The 17,222-nt window shown below is 41.3% G+C and overlaps 1 protein-coding gene and 1 long non-coding RNA gene across 15 annotated transcripts in view; both read right to left on the bottom strand.

The window, feature by feature from the left end:
• GRAMD1B (GRAM domain containing 1B) overlaps nucleotides 1–17,222 on the bottom strand; it is a 314,117-nt gene that overhangs the window by 61,894 nt on the left and 235,001 nt on the right. Inside the window, exon 1 of one of the 14 annotated variants that reach the window (XM_074302720.1) lies at nucleotides 11,231–11,340. The exons of the other annotated variants lie outside the window; for them this stretch is intronic. Coding sequence (XP_074158821.1) covers nucleotides 11,231–11,241 — 11 coding nt within the window. The 5' untranslated portion in view covers nucleotides 11,242–11,340. Of the gene's footprint in view, nucleotides 1–11,230; nucleotides 11,341–17,222 lie in introns of those variants that run through there. 14 annotated transcript variants of the gene reach the window in all.
• Nucleotides 97–8,796, bottom strand: LOC141562700 (uncharacterized). Its single transcript, XR_012488225.1, has 2 exons — nucleotides 821–8,796; nucleotides 97–698 (listed from the first exon to the last, which is right to left on the bottom strand). It is a non-coding gene; the product is annotated as an uncharacterized LOC141562700 (long non-coding RNA).

Genomic DNA, 17,222 nt, shown 5'->3' with positions numbered 1-17,222 from the left:
TCTACCTTGTGTAGTGGGAAAGGATGGCTGTTATATCAGGGCCTTCCTTTTCTATTCAAGGTTGGAAAGATGCTCGGCGATGACTCTGGAATGAAGTTTCCCTGCCAAATCACAAGGTTTTTTTTTTTTGGTTTTTTTTTTTTTGAGATGAACACCTTGTTCCCTTCTGGCTAGTAATATGGGCATGTCCTGAACTGGCTGAAACTTTCCCCCGAGCAATTCCTGGGTCAGACCCAAGGAGCACACATGATGTTCGGGGACAGTTCGATCTGAAACTTGGAAATCAGGAAACTCACCTGGGATGGGATCTTTGCCAATCTTTGATCATGAGCTAGGCCTTCTCACAGATTTGAGCATAACAATTCTCGGGGCTTGCAGAATTATCCACTGGCCTTCCAAATTTCCATTGACCCAGGCCCATTCTTTCTGACACACAATTTTTTACTGCTCCCCATATCTCAATTGGCTATAAGAATTAATTCGAGCCACTTCCTAAATTGTCAACATGTTCAAGAGGTCCTTCCCAAACAAGTCCCTTCCCCAAATCTTCATAAAAACAGATTTCCAAAAATGTCTTTTAAAAGAGACAGAAAGGAGAGGCAGGGTTTACTGAAGTTCTTATTTGCCTGCTGACTGATGTCCCTTAGGCCTTGGTCACATGTTCAGTTCATCAAGCTACCACTTTGATCTTCTTGAACCTATGGGAAAAATATGCTGTTGGGATAGCATTCCTAGCAGTGATCTGAGTTTGTGAAGGCATTTATTAATTAATGTGAAGACTTTTCAACGCAAAGTCCTTGGTTAATCAGAAAAGACTGACCTTTAATCCTCCTTCCACTGATGCTCTCAGACTCAAAGAGGCAGGGGGGGAGGGAAGAAAAGGACAGAAGAGCAGAGATGGTCATTTATTTTCCTTTCCTACTCAAACCCAAAGAGAAGAGCATCCCTCTGCACAATAACTGAAACCTCCATCCTACTCTCCCCCCTCCCTGAGTTTCCTGCAGCTTCTGTTCAGCCCCAGAGTTTGGCATTCCATCCAGGAACAGCCACGACAAATGCTATTTGTTGTTGCCATGGGGACTCAGGACTTGCAAGAGACCCAGGACTCCATGCTTAAAATGCCGAAACAGCCTGACCCACTTTTTCTCCCATTTAAGACAACAAAATAAAACTTTGCTCGGAGCCTGCCTGGATAGAAAGATGGGCCAGAGCCTTTGTTACCTCAGTGAACGAGCTGAGGTTGGGTTGGGGGGCAGTGGAGGCGGAGGATCGTGCCATCTTTTGTTTGTATAGATTGTGTTACTATGTTGATTCACTGTGAGAAGGAGAAAACACAGTTGCTCCTCTAGTCATGATCATAAGCTGCCCTTAGCCAACCGCCCTCTTGTCCCAGCCTTCTTATGCCGCAGGGCACACATTAGCAAGGTAGCTGGCTACATGGACCCAACCTACAGGAAACTCAGGACACATCTGGCATTCTGTCCCAACCAGCTGGGCTAACGACTAGGAAATGACCTAGAAGAGTCATCTGTGAAAGGAGAATTATAACGAAGCCTGATGGGGAGCTCCCCACAAGCCAACATGGAATCCTTCAGTAGGTGAGATGGTTTGTGATGGGAAGAACAGGAAATGGCTGGTGTTCTTTAACTAGAAAGTGACAAGCAAGAAAAAGGGAAGAACCACTGCCATTTTTTCTAAGGAGAAACAAGTCTACAAAAAAAAGCAACCAATGATGACAGTTACTCATTTCCACTGCCATCAAGGCAAGACGGAATGAGAATACTTCAGCAGAAAAGGATTTAGGTGAAACTTTGGGAAGAACACCTAAGTAGATACTCAGGCTATCAGAATATTACCCAGATAGGCTGTGGAATCTCATCTGCTAGAAATTTACAACTGGAAGCAAACATGGGAATAATTCTTCCTGGGGTCAGGGATACAGACTGGAATAAGAACTGTTAATCATTTTTATGTCAAAGAATTTTTTATCTAATGAAGTTTGTAAACCCTTTTTCAGAATGTTTACAAATGCATAAAATACGTAGGATTACAAAGGAAGTGAATTATTGTTGAAACAGTTAAATTTTTCTTTTATAACTTTGCAGGCCCAAGATAATCCCTCTATGATCCTTAGAGTTGCCTTAGCTACTTATAAACTACATTGCACTATACTCTACACACACACACACACACACACACACACACACACACACACCCCTGGGCAGAGGCAGGGGTGACACCATATCTTGATGTTTAGTTTGCTGGGATTCCCAGTAAAAAAAAAATGGGTTCAGTTATAACACTGAACAGAAATTTCGTTTACGGTCCCTCCCTCTAGCTCTAGCATACTACTCACCTAAGGAAGTTCCTTTCATTTATAGACAGCATTAATTGTGGGGAAAGTTTTCTTTACTTGGGCCAAAATTTGATTCCTTGTCACTTTTACTTATTGCTTTTGTTTCTGCTTCTCTATCTGAAAACAAACAAACCAATACACCCTAATGCTATGATATATTAGAAGCAGCACAAGTCAAAAGACCTTACATAGTCAGATGTTGGACTAGCTGCCTGACTAAGGGCAAGCCAATTAATTCTTCCAACTCTTTAGTTTTCTTCCCTGAGGGCTAGTCAAAAATGAATGTTGTGTAATTAGAATGGTCAAGTTTGGTGCTAGAGAAGAGCTGAGAAAATGCACCTCTCTTCCCTTTTTGCAGATATAGGGAATTATGGGTATGAAATATACCACTATACATGACATATATTGATTAGTTTTTCTGTTTTGACTTTCCTCTTTATTTTTACATGTTTGGCAAAAAAAAATGATGGTTCACTGGGTATTGATGAGGAAAAGGAGATAATAGAAAATAAAGGTGTCAATAAAAATCAAGTGTGTTTTTTCAAGAAAATGTACTCTTTTCATTGCAGAGATCACAGCCTAGGAATGAAATATATTGTAAGATAATCAAACAGGAAAGGGAGTCATAAATAGGGCCAGGAGTTCTGCAGTTAAGAGCACAAATAAAAAACAAAGGGGATGTGCACTCCTAACCCTAACTACAGAGTGATTCCATATCTTTCTGTATATTCATGTTACCATTCTGTAAGCAAAACAACATCATCCCCCTTCATAGAAGGTTGGGAAGAAGGGACTCATCAAGAAGAAAACCAGTTAGGGAGTTCTTTCCCCAAAATCAAGTGCTTCCTATAACTGCTTGTCAACCACAAAGGAGTTGTGGGTAGAAATGTGATTTTGTGGCTTGAAAATAACACCGTTTTTCAAGTTTGCCCTTTGTGCTGACAAAGACAAAGGGGGGAGGCTGGAGCTGTACAGAATGACTGCTGTCCACATCTTCATCAAGGCTCTACAAGGCTGAAGCTCAGAGGACATAAAAAGCATCCCCCAACCTCTTCCCATTTGCAGCTGAGGAAACTGAGATTCCATTAACAAGAAGTTAAATGGCTTAACAAAAGTCGGACAAGTAGCAAAATTGGGGTTGATAACGTCTCATAATCTGCAGACAGAAATATTTAAATCAAACATTAAAAAAAAACTTCCTGAAGCAAGTAAATTTTTCATTTTTTTCTGAAATGGATAAAGATTGTTGAATTTGTTGCCTATTAAATTGTAAGTAAGAACACAGACAATCATCTTGACGTGTATTTGAAAATGAAATACTGTTAAAGAAAAAATATATAAAATAAAATGGGAACAAGAAGAGGGTTAAAAGAGAGAAACAGAAACCACTGTCTTGTTTCCTTTTCACTTTATTCTCTGTACCATACACTAAGTGATCAAATTAAAAACCACAGACAAGTAGGACCATAGCTGCCTGAAAGCAAGGTACTGACTAAAGTGACCTAAAATCATAGCATCAGAGAGGTCTTGGAGAACACCTAGTTCAACCTTCCATTCAATGCATATAATTCTTCAGCAGCAATTATAACCAATGGTCATCTTAAACTTTTCTAATAAGTCTCACTGGAGCATCAGATCCATTTTGAGACAGAATTGTAGAACCCTCAAATTCTTATCTGCACTGGCTCTGCAGGTTTTCTAGTCTCTAGGGATCAATGATCCAATGATGTCAATTCAATTCATATTTAATTCTCACTCTATACCTATTATTACTCTAAAGGCATTTAAATTCTTTTGCATCTATCAGAACATCTGTTAACAGCACCAAAAACAAAATATGCATTTAAATATTTTTGAGCTGTCTTGACCCTGAATATTTCTAATTATAGGGAATTTCCCCATACAGAAACCTCATCTGTTTTGGAAACTGAATGCTATGAAGACAAAAAAAGAACCCAAGCTTTGTCAAGAAGCAACAAGGTGGGGCTGTGAAGACAGTGCTAGGCTGGAGTCTGAAGACTGAAGTTCAAATTGAACCTCAAACACTAACTCTAAAAATCACTTGATAGAAGTCAAGTGACAAAATGGAAGTCTGCTTCAGTTTCCTCATGTATAAAATAGGAATAACAACACCTGATTCCCATAGTTATAGTGAGGAATAAATGAGATATATGTAAAGTACTATGTAATTGCTAGCTTTTATTATTTTTGTTGTTCATTAATAATAACATATCCTTTTAGTAAATTTCCATTTAATTCCAGTTATAGTATAACTTCCCATTAAAAAAAAAAGATCCAATTTTATGAAATATAAGCTCCATGAATTCCAGGTGTTGCCCCAAGACCACACTGTGCTCTAATTATGAAAGTTCTTAAAAGGGTCAGAACATATAATCCCAGTTCTACCACTTACCAACTGTAAACATGGGTGAATCATTTAACTTTTAAGGGGCTTTAGTTTCCTTACTAGTAAGATGAGGAGTCCAGACCAGATGACCTGCAAGATAAAATTCTATGCTTCTAGGAGTCTTTACCCTCATCTTAAATATTAGAACATCCTGTATTATAGACTATTAAATATAAATTAAGATCTAGTAATGAATTCACTTAAAGTTTCTCATGTTTTCAAATATTTAATAAGTTCACATATTTCACCAAAATGAAATGCTAGAAAGACCAGCAAGTTAGATATTGGAATACTTTTTTTTCCTGTCTCACTAGCCAACATTTAAAAAAAAATTTTGTGGGGGGAGAATTGCTTCCTCTATTTGAGGTTCAGAGTCTAATCTGCAAATGAGGAAATTATTATCTATTTCATTCGTGAAAGGAGAGCCAAAGGGAATAAAAAAATGTCAAAAGGGTCTTTGAGGCCTTGGAAGAAGAGTTATGATATTAAAAGAGATTTTTTAAAAAACAGTAGCATAATCATAAAAGGGAGAAATAGTTAGACAATAGTTCTTCTAAAAACAGAAAAGGGATTTTAGTGGACATCAGAGGCAATGAGTCAGTCAAACACTGAGCAGGCAAAAAGCCTATTCTGAAACTTGGCTGAATCATAATGTTCAGAACAAAACAGGAGGTGAGATGGTCTCTCTCTATACTGCCCAAGACAGAGCACATCTTGAGCACACATTGACTTCAAAGTACTATATTTTTAAAAGGACACTGATCAATTAGAATGCATCCAGAAGAGAAACCATGTCCTAAGAGGATCAGTTTAAAATACTTGGGATGGCTGGATAAGGTGGCCCACATTTCTATAGTTCTTACAATTGAAGTTCGTAGACATTTGAAGCTTGGAATTTGTGAGCAACCATTACACTAAGCCTGGAATCAATATGGTGAACCCCCAGGAGCCTCCAGACTCCCCCAGGAGAGCTGAACCTGCCAGGTTGGAAACAGAGCAAATCAAAGCTTCCATACCAATTAGCAATGGGATTGGACCCGTGAGTAGACACTAAACTTCCAGTCTAGGTAAGCCAAAAAAAATCCATCTCAAAAAAATAAAACTAAATGCTAGGGATATCAAGCAGTAAGGAAAAGAGACTAGCTGCCTCTGTTTTCTGAAACCAAGCAAAACAAGTTAAATTAACTCCTCCTTCCACATAATACAGCCCTTTAAATACTTGAAGTCAAGTGTTATGTCTCCCATAAGTCTCCATTAGTCCTCTTCCCTTGCTTCAGTTAGTAAGTAAAGTCCTTGAAAAAGATGAGAAATTAGTCTTTGTCAAAATTCTCCAGAGAAAGAAATTCTATTGCCTCCTGCTCCTATTCATCCCAAGGTCTCATAATATTGTCAGTAACATCTTAGTATCTAATCTAAATATCTTAAAATTAAATTTAAGATCTGTTTGGGCTTGTGGAGATGGAGAACACCTATGACTATCCTTTATTCTGTACCTCATGGACTTGTATTCCTTGCCATAATCTCCTGATTCAGACCTTTATCTACCAAACTTATTACCCTAACACACAGACTTATGTTCTGCCCCTTCTCAAAGACTTTTTAGTAGGTTCTCTATTGCTTCTAGAAAAAATAATGATTCTTTATCCTGACTGACTTTATCCTGATTATTTCAGGCTGTCCACAGTCTGGCTCTAAATTACCTTTTCATTTTGGGTCCAGACTGAGAGACGGAAGGTCTCTCATGCAAACTAGACTACAGAAGCCATCCTTGGATACTGATGGCAGACCCAATTAAGGAAGGCTAGAAGCTAAGACAAGGGCTCCTCCAGCATCCGTGGGTACTTGGTCTTGGAAGGCACGAGTTCTCTCCTTTACAGCATTATATTTCTTTCATCAAAATCAAATATCTTAATTAGGTTAAATTAATTAGATTAAAAACCTAAAGACTATCTGGCAAGAAATCATATCAAGGCAAGGTTCTGGGGTCTGGTGCCTTCTGAATGAATCCTACTTCTCAGAATGAACCCAATCAAAGAAGTCGCTCTTCCTCACATGGCTAGCAAAGTAGGGCAGGTAACAGAGAATCTCGATGTATTCCTCAGCCAACCTGGGATCCAATCACAGCATTCTGTGATAGGGACCTCTCTGACAAATCTATTGTGAGGAAAGCATTTTGCCATCCTAATGTGAATTATCATTAATGACAAACATTAACCTTTGTAGGCCTCAGTTTATTACCTATAAAGTGAAAGAGTTATACCAGATCAGGAATTAACATAGGGCCTGTGAACCTGCTTTTTAAAACACATTGTAACAACTTCTGCTTTTCAACCCTTTGTGATCCTATTTGTAGTTTTCTGGACAAAGATAATGGAGTGACCTGCCATTTTCTCCTCCAGCTTGTTTTACAAATAAGGGACCTACTTAAACAGAGTTGGTGTCTTGCTCAGGGTTACACAGCTCCTAGTTAGTATCTGAGGTTAGATTTGAACTCAGTTTTTCTTGATTCTAGGCCCAGAGCTCTACCCATCGAACCATCTAACTGTCCATTTTAACAACTACTTTTTATGTTAAAGTGAACAGAAACCTTTAGAAAATAATTTTAATTGCTCTTGTATAGAATCATTGAGTCACAATTTTAAAAAATCTTAGAAGAGAGCTCTAGAGAGTTAGTCTACACTTTCATATGACAAATGAAGGAACTGTGGCATCATGATTTATCTTGTCACCCAGCTAATTAAAGAGCAAGCCAAGACTAAACACAAGGTCTTCTTAGGTCCAGTCTCATGATTTTTCCCCTCTTTATCAAGCTATTTTTTTTTCTTTTCTTCTTTCTTTCTTTTTTTGGGGGCAACAATCTTGTCATCTTTAAATCTTTTTTTTTTTGAATCTATATCTTGACATCATCTTATCAAGGAAATGTTAACTAAATTTTTTCACTTTTAAGCCCAGAGATGTGGTTCTCCCCAACCCTTTTCTATGATATCATACGTGCTTACGGGGACATACACATGAACACACACACAGGTACATAAGCCCAACTTGACACTGGCAGACCATTTCAAAACCCTTCAATATAAAGGGTCTCTGATTTTAGGAAAGAGAAATCAAAATTATTTTATATAAGGAAGAAGTTGAGGTAAAAGGAACTTAAAATATTTTTATTATCTTTAGATTGTGAAATTCAATTAAATTTAGTTCAAAAACACTAACTTCCTCCCCTCTATGGCACCCTGACAATATAAAAGATCAAAGACTTCATAATCCCTATATTCAGGAACCTTCATCTTCTTCCCTCTTTTTCACCAGTCTCAGATAATGGTATTGCTCTTCTCACCAAGGCCAAACTCTCTATATATGTCCTTGACCATACACACTTTCAAGTCTTCTTAACCAGACTGTATTTGTTCCCCTCTGATCTTTAATCTTTCTTATCTTCTAGCTCCTTCTCTCCAGCTCATCTCTTCTGTCCTTAAAAAGATGTCCAAGTCTCCCTATCTTAAAAAAAATTCAATAGACCCTATCATCCTCTCAAGCTGCTATCTTATCTTCTTCCTTTTCAGCCTAGAAAATGCTGTCTATACTTAGTGCTACCTCTTCTTCTTTCATTTTTTAATATATTGAAATCTGGTTTCAGATCTTATCACTCACAATCTGTCAGTTGCTAAATATGATGGTCTTTTTAAAGTCTTCATCCTTCTTGACTTCTCTGCGGCATTTGACACTGCTGACCATCCTATTTTCCTGTTTATTGTTGCTTCTGAGTTTTTATCTGTAGACATCTCAGTAGTATCCTCTGCTGTATATGTATATGTGTGTTGTGTGTATATGAATGTATATACACACATATGTATATGTAAATAAAATATAAGCATGCATATACACAAACATAAGTATACATGAGTACAATGTGCATATACATATGTGTGAATAAAATATAAGGATATATACATATAAACATACATATGTAAACTAAAATATAGACTATATATATTAAATAAAATAAAGGGACACATATAAAATAAAACAGGGATATATATATATATATATATATATATATATATATATATATATATATATACAAAACCACAATATATATGAAAATAAAACATAGGTGTACGCATACATATATGTACATATGCATGTCTATATTTTGTATGTGCATACACACATAGCCCCCCTAAGTCTGGTTGTTTCCTAAGGCTTTGTATCAAGCCTTCTTTTTTTCTCTATACCTCCCTTAGCAGCTCCCATTTATTTATGTCATCTGTATACCAATAAGTTACAGATCAGCCTTTCAATTGGTCTCTCTCCTTCAGGTTTTCTCATTCCAGTTTAAAAGCAATGATTTTCCCTAAGCCTGCTGACCATGTCCCCCTCCTACTCCACAAACTCCAGTGGCTCCCCACCGACTAAAATAACAGTAAGAGTCTCCTCTGGCTCATAAGGTACTTTTACAGATGTAGATCCAGACTACCTTTCTAGCTTCATTCCACCTTGCTCTACAGTTCCCCCAAACTTGTTATGTCTCTTTCCTCATCCACACATGGCACTCGATCTCCCACCTCTTGGCTTTGACCCTCAGCAGTCTTCATTCTCACCTTCCAGACACAACTTGGGCACTGCCTTGGACATGAAATGTTTCCTGGTCCCCACTGCTGAGGTACTCTTTCCCTTAGTGTCCTATATTAACTACCTCATATTTATTTTGCTAAAAAATACTGAGATGGTTTGCTATTTCCTTCTCCTGCTCATTTTTACAGCGAGGAAACTAAAGCAAACAGGATTTAGAAGCTTGTCCAGTGTCACCCAGCTAGTATGTGTCTGAGGAGAGATTTGAACTGAGGTTTTCCCGACATTTTACCACCTAGCAATCCTGGCCTGAAACATAGTAGATGCTTAGTAAATACTTAATAAATTCCTTCCAATAGGAAGGAGAGAAGAGATTATTTCTTTTTTTGGGGGGGAGGGCAGGGTTGGGGAGACTCTATATTCCCAGTACCTAACACAGTGAGTATCACATAGTAGGCTTAATAAATACCTCCTGGTTGAGTAACTGAATGCATTTAAATCACATTCTCAGATTGTCCTGTAGTTCTGGAAGTCAGTTTGCCTTTTCTCAGCAGACTCCAGACCCTAGCATTATATCGCTCTCCTATCTGCAAATCATATCCCCAAATGTTCAGGAGGCCTCCCTCCATCCCTCTCCAGCAGGCCTTTTCATCCTTGGTCTAGCCTCTTCCAGACTGGGAAACTGAGGTACCAGACAAGCAAAACTTTGTCCTTGTACCTGTGTTAGTGCCGGTGTGCATCTGTAGGTGGGTGTTTGCCTATGTGTGTGCAGGGGACAAGGATTAATTTATGCAACATGCGCCCCTCAAGTTTACCCTGGAATGGAACAGATGAAGGTGGAAGGCTTCCTGAGCACAAAATTCTCCAGCCCGCGGCCTTACTTTCTCCTTCTGTAAAGGGAACACAACATCTCCAGCTCCTCTGACATAACAGGAGCTCTCCAAGGCAGAAACTAAAAATAGTCGCTGTGTTTAGGGATGGTTAGGGAGAGGGGGTGGGAGGTGTGCCTGGGCATTGTCATAGCAGCGGGCATGGTAGCAGGGGTCAGGAGGCCGGGATGCAAACTATCAGGCAACCCTTTTCCTTCCCACCATTCTGGAAGGGCTCCCCTTGACTGGAAGCCAGCTAGTGGGAGCCCTGGGGAGAGATGGCTTCCGTCCCCCTCCCTCCTTTCACCTCCCCTAAAACAGCCAAATAATGACTGCTGCAGGGGAGGTGTGGGGGAGGCGGAATGAGAGACTGGGTATCTATTTTCCCAGAATACAAGGCAAGTTCCAGAGCCAAATGCCAGCCAAGTCAGAGAATAAACAAGCCCCTTTCTTTCCCGGGACAGGAGAGCTCTCGGTTTCCCCTCCGGTCCCACCAGCTCCCGTGCAGGGGAAGGGCCACCTGTCCGCTGGGAAGGCAGGCTCCGGGGCGCAGCCCGATCCGGCGAGGGCAGGGGGGCAGCTCGGGGGTCGGCCGCACCAGCCGCTGCCGGCGGGAAGACAAGCCCTCCCTGCAGACGCTCCCAGAGAGCTCTCCATGACGCACCGCTAATTCAATCATCCCTCCGCCTTCCGCCCGGCTCAGAGGTGGGAGGATGGAGAAGTGTGCCGGCCCAAGAGGCGCCACCGGCGCCCGGCAAGCCTTCCGCCAGACCCCGGCCCCCCCGCCGGGAGAAGAAGAGCCGGGGAGGGGGGAGGCATCTCTGCAGCATGATGTCAGCCGGCGGCCTCCAGACCCCCCCACGGAGAAGGGCCAACGGGGACTCCGCGGGTCTGCCCTGGAGGTCTCTGCCCCGGGCACTGCCCCAGCCGGACGGAGCCCGCCCGCTCCTTCTCCGCAACCAGGGCAGCGCGGGACACGGACGGGGGACAGACACACAGACAAGCTGCAGCACAGTCAGCACTAACCTGGAGGCCATTGGGAACTGTGGCAGCCGAGCGCAGCCGGGAACTCATTCATTCATGCACGTGGGAGTGGGGGGGAGGGGACGGGCAGAGAGCAGGTCGGAGGGGACTCACCTCCATGCCCATCTCATAGCCCTGCCCAAGGGGAGGGGGTGGGGAGGAGGGGTCTCTGCGCCCCCCGGGCAGGGCTAAGTCCGGCCCCCCTGCGGCCGGCTCCGTCCCCCTCCCGCCTCCCGCCGCCGCCGAGGGGTTATTTTGCTGTGGAGGGGCGGCCCGGCTGGAGTGCCTCCCTCTGGCTGGCTGGCTCTGTCAGGCTCCCTCATAGCCAGCTGCTCCCTCGCTCCCGCCTGGTACGCACGCGCAGGGACTGCACACGAGCGCGCGCGCGCGCGCACACACACCACACACACACACACACACCACACACACCACACACACACACACACACACACACACACACACACCACACACCACACACCACACACCACACACCACACACACACACACACACACACACACACACACACACACACACACACACACACACACACACACACACACACACACACTCTCTCTCTCTCTCTCTCTCTCTCTCTCTCACTCAGGAGCGCGCGGGCGCACACACAGACCGCTGGCTGCCCGTTTACATAAAGCACTTCAGTGTTGCTAGCAGCTCGCCGGCTCTTAATTATTCATCCCGGCTCCGAGGAGGGGCCGCGAGGCCCCCTCCCTCCTGTCTCCAAAGCTGACAACATGCGAGATTGTGCTCCCAGGGGCTCGGCTCCCTCCGCTGCCACCCATTATTTCCCAGATGTTGCCTATTAAGTCAGCTTGTATCACGGAGGTGACACTAATGGAGACACAAGAATCCCTGCCCTCGAGGAGTCCCTTCCACCCTAAGGTGGAAGAGCCCGACTGCCTAATCCTTAGGAGTACTGAGGGGGGAGGGGAAGGGAGAAAAAATAAACTTCTCCAGGGGTTGCGGTTAAGGATGATCACATTTCCTATAGGTCAATGCGGGGGACAGGGGATGCATAAGTGAAATTTCTGGATACGACATGACGGGCCGAGGCCTTTGTGCTCAGTTTCCCCGTCTGTAAAATGGAACCTGCACCCCCTACCTCCCAGAATTCTTGTGAGGAAAACCTGAAAGCACTGTGTAAATGGGACTATTCATGTAAGTGGAAAGATATCAGGCGCTCTCCTTAGAGAGAAATTTTTATTTTTTTAAAGACCGTGCCCTATAGATACAGTCTGACTCTTCTCTTAACAATCTCCTCCCTCTGTTAACTCCAGCCAAGCCCCGGCACTGGGGTGGGCAGCTGCCGCAGGGAAGGGCCTGCATCTTGAGGCGCGGTCTAGGCCGTTTACAGGGCGGCACACGGGCCCGAAGAGCATTAGAAAGAGTCACTACTGCCTTGTCTTGTGCATTTTGCATCTCTTTAGATGTTCCCGGAGGACCGAGCAATTGCAGGCTCACTGCGGCTGCACAGTGTTAGCTTGCTTCGGGAGAACCATAAATATAACCGGTGATGTCACCTATGCCCCCGTTCTCCTGCTGGAGCTCAGTTCCGCTGCCAAGAGCCACGGCTCCTTGGGCATCCGTTGGCAAGCTGCCTCGCTGCGAGGGAAGCCAAATCCTGCAGGAGCATCACTAAGGTCTTTCTAGGATTGCTTCTGTGAGCAACCTACTGACACAAGGTCGCTCCACCGCATGTGCAAAGGAGCTCACTTTCAGCTCATCAGCTCCTGAAACAATCAGGAGCCGAATCCATTGATCAGAATCTCTTCCCCGCAGAACGCTTGAAGGGCTCCATCTCACTGTATGACATTAACCAAAATGCAAATTTCCTCCCCAAACTGATGTGATAAAAAAGCTAAGTTGGGAGAATATGGAAGATCAAAGAAGGAATAAGATAGCTGCTTGGGATGAAACAAGCAATGATAATATCAGGGGAAAGAAGCAGAACTGTCCAATTTGGCTTTTGCTTCTGTTTTCTCTACTAAGGAGAAAAACCTTTAGAATTGGAGCAAAAATGATTAAAAGCTAAGTAGTTGGACCCTTGTCTGCCTTCTGAGTGTTCCTATCACTATGGCCTAGACAAACTAGCGTGTCTCAGTGTGTCAAAAAGAACTAGCAGATGCTATTCCTGAGTCAGTGATCCCAGAGAAATTATGGAGGATGAGAGGGAGGAAAACATTGTGCCCTGGGTTTAAAAAAAAAGAAAAGAAAAGAAAAGAAAAAGAAATGGAATTGATTCTTCAATCCATGGCCATATATATTTTATATATATAGTTGATTTTGATTCCTGGGAGGGAAACTTTTAAAACATATTAACATTTACATTGTGCTTTTAGCACTTTACAAACATCATTTCATTTGATTCTCACATCAACTCGATGAGATACCTACTACAATCACTCCCATTTTCCAGAGAAGACTGAGGCTGACAACGGATAAGTCACACAACTGTCAAGTTTCTGAGTCAGGAGTGGAATTTGGGTTTTTCTGATCCCAAATGAAGTACTCCATCCACCACACCACCTAGGTGTACCACATGTTGTTCAAGCCACAAGTTTGTGCACAATGGAGAGAAGGAAAAATCTCTAACAGTCAATGTGGGTTCAATGAAAACAGGTCATGCCATTTTCTGACAGGGTTAATATCAGGAATTGCCACAGACATAGAATAGGGGGTTTTGAAAGGCAGTTCTCAACAATCTCTGATGACTCTCTTGTTTGTAAGATAAAAAAAAAAAAAAAAAAAAAAAAAAAACATGGCTTAGGTAAGAAGAAAGTTAGGTACATTTGGAGATATGTCTAAATAAATCAGTAACAGTTCAAGATAAACCTAGCTGAAAGTCCCTAGGAAAGAGCACCAGAGAGCTCTCCTTGGTCCTGCTGATTCAATATTTTATCAATAATTTGGATGAAGGAATACAGAGCACTGTAATCAATTATGCACAATACACAAAGCTGGAAGGATGGCTAATGGGTTGGATGAGTGAGGCAGGATCCAAAAATAAAAATAGTGGACTAAATTAATCCAGGACAATGAAACTTAAATAAGAATAAATGTAAAGACCACACAAACTTAAAACATCAACTAAACAAGTGCAGCTTTCCCTTGATGTATGAATAGTTTTAGGGGAAAGGATGTAGGAGATAAGTTCAATACAAGTCATGTCTGTGACATAGTAGCAAAAATAAAATAAAATTTCAGATTGTCTTGGAGACCAGAATGAGGGATGTAATATCACCTCCTTTCACCATCAGCATTTGAGAGTTCAATTCACTACTTAACTTTTTTGTATTATTCCTTATTTTTTATATTATTGTTTTCTTCACAATTAGACTGCAACATTTTAAAGAGAAAAGACCATATTTTATACTTAACTTACACATGCTTTCACTCCCACCTTGCCCTCCATTCAACAACCAGCATCAGCAAAGCAGTGCTTAATAAATACATACTGACTGATCTGTTGCCCTGTACTTAACAGAACACAAAGAAGCGGGATCTAGGTTTTAATTGCAATATCTGTCGTTCAATTGTTTCAATTCAGTCTGACTCTCTGTGATCCCATCTGGGGTTTCTTGGCAAAGATACTGGAGTGGTCTGCCATGTCATTCCCCAGCATATTTTACATGGGGAAACTGAGGCAAACAAGATTAAGTGACTTGCTCAAGGTCATATATCCTATTAAATGTTTGAGGGTATACCTGACCCTAGGCTCAGCACTTTATCCACCTTGCACATTTAATTTCCATATCATTCTGAACACGAAACTTAAGTTTCTCAGGTAAAAATATAAAGATCTTTTGCCCTTTTCTTATAAAGTTTTAGGGAGAAAAGCACTAAAAAGATACAACATTATCATCATTTGTTTTCATGACTTAAGTTAAACTTGTCTCTTATTAAGATGTCACTGAACAAACAAAATAATAGGGAGAAAGACTAAAAAATGAGAGGCAATGTCTGATGGGATAAATTGGATTTGAGGACACAAGTAGAAAGATTATTCTTACCAAGGAAAATGGACACATCTTGTTCAGAGAAGGAATAGAAAGGAAAAGACAGTCAAAGAGGTAGATGGAATTTAATATATAGTTGGGTCATGGTCACTGGCTTCTATTTTCTCAATAAAATAGGAGGTAATGATTTCTTCCAAGAAAGAAAGATGTAACTGTTTCTTTCTCCTCCCTACTCTTGAGTAATCATCCCTGAAAGATATGCTTTTTTTTAAAATCATCTCAACAAGTTGCTTGTGGCAATTTATCAGAAATTATTCCCTACTTAGAACACTTGATGGAAAAAGGAAGTCAGGATCCATTTCCCATCTCTCCAAAGACATGACTAAGGTAGAAAGCTGAGCTGCCCTGATGTGAAAGCTTATTGCTCAACAATGGATCCCCATCCCTCTTCTTGTCATAGCTTCAAAATATAGCTCATCACCCAGGGTGTGAAAATGGGAAATTAGGCATTTGGGTCAATAGTTACTGGGACTCTGTCAATGGTCTTTTGGGAGCATTTATGTTTGTGATATTTCAAGTATTTCATGTCTTTCTAAGATAAACTGGAAATTGATCCCCAAATGCCATGGATATTATATGTCACCGCTAGTATAAATATCCTCTACACATCTCTAAGCCTAGTTTGGCTCTTTCTCCAAGGGTTGTTCTCTTTACTGCCTTTTTCTATATTGTATATTGTAATATTAGAGTCCACATGTGGTACTTCCATTCTCATTAATCAAAAGAATTAATTTATCAGGATGATGATCTTGACAGATCTTTGTTCTAGTAATTAACCTAATTATATCCTTTGCTCCAGTGTCCTCACTTCTTTTTCTTCCTTCTATATTGCTTTTCCAGGTGCTTGTCCTAATTCCTATTATGTTATGGAATATGCTGCATGTAATATGCATGCATATGTATGACAGGCAGAGAGAGATAGAAAGAAAGAGAGACAGAAAGAGAGACACATAGAGAGAGACAGAGACAGAGAAGGAGAAGGAAAAGAGAAGAAGAAAGGGGGGAGGAAGGGAAGAGGAGAGACAGAGAGACTGAAAGACAGAGAGACACAGAGAAAGGGAGAGAGAGAGACAGTCAGAGAGATACAGAGAAAGAGACAGACAGACAGAGACAGTCAAAGAGAGAGGCAGAATAGAGAGACAGACAGAGAGGGAGAAAGAGACAGACAGAGAGAGACAGAGAAAGAGAAAGAGAGGGGCAAAGATGGAGACAGAGACATAAAGACAGACAGACAAGAGATACAGAGACAGAAAGACACAAAAATAGAAAATGAGAGACAGAGAGGAGACAGACAGAAAGAGAAGAAAGGGAGAGAGAGGGAAAGAGAAGGGAAATAAGTCATCACTCTAGAAGAAAGAAGAAAAGATTGGAAGAGGTTGTAAAAGTGTCAATAAAAGGAGAATAAATATCCCTTTACAAAACTTTTTCACAACAAAGCAAATCTGAAAGAGAAAATGTTTGAGAAAAATTCTTTTCCAGTAAATTGACTTATAAACTCATATTTTTATGTGATTGAAATTTTACTTGAGAGAGGGAATCCCCTAAAATGGGAAATTCTTACCCATGGGCACCCCAAAATTCAATGATTAAGGGAACTAATTAGGGGAATTATTTTTATATAGCAGAGAAATGCATAAATTTCAAAACCATACCTAAAAGTCTGCTGTGCAGCAGTAAGGAAGGACCCAGATTAGATGAAAACAACTTAGCAGGGAATCCAGTCACCCAAGCAGTGTGATTTCTACCAATAGCAGTCAGAAGCTCATGAGTACCAGTAGAGGAGATATAAAGTAGAGTGAACTGATTTACTGGGAAAATTAATACACAAATAATTATAATGCAAATTAGAATGTGATAAACAGAGATGAAAAGTACAAACATGAGTTTTCAAAGAAGGGCAAGGTCTAGGGGATATGAGAAGGATTCAAGATAACATTTGAAGTATCTTCTTCCATATGAA

This window comes from Sminthopsis crassicaudata, chromosome 3, assembly GCF_048593235.1.
Source record: "Sminthopsis crassicaudata isolate SCR6 chromosome 3, ASM4859323v1, whole genome shotgun sequence".
NCBI lineage: Eukaryota > Metazoa > Chordata > Mammalia > Dasyuromorphia > Dasyuridae > Sminthopsis > Sminthopsis crassicaudata.
The sequence above is the reverse complement of the archived record's forward strand: the minus strand, read 5'-3'. Positions and strand labels throughout refer to the sequence as shown.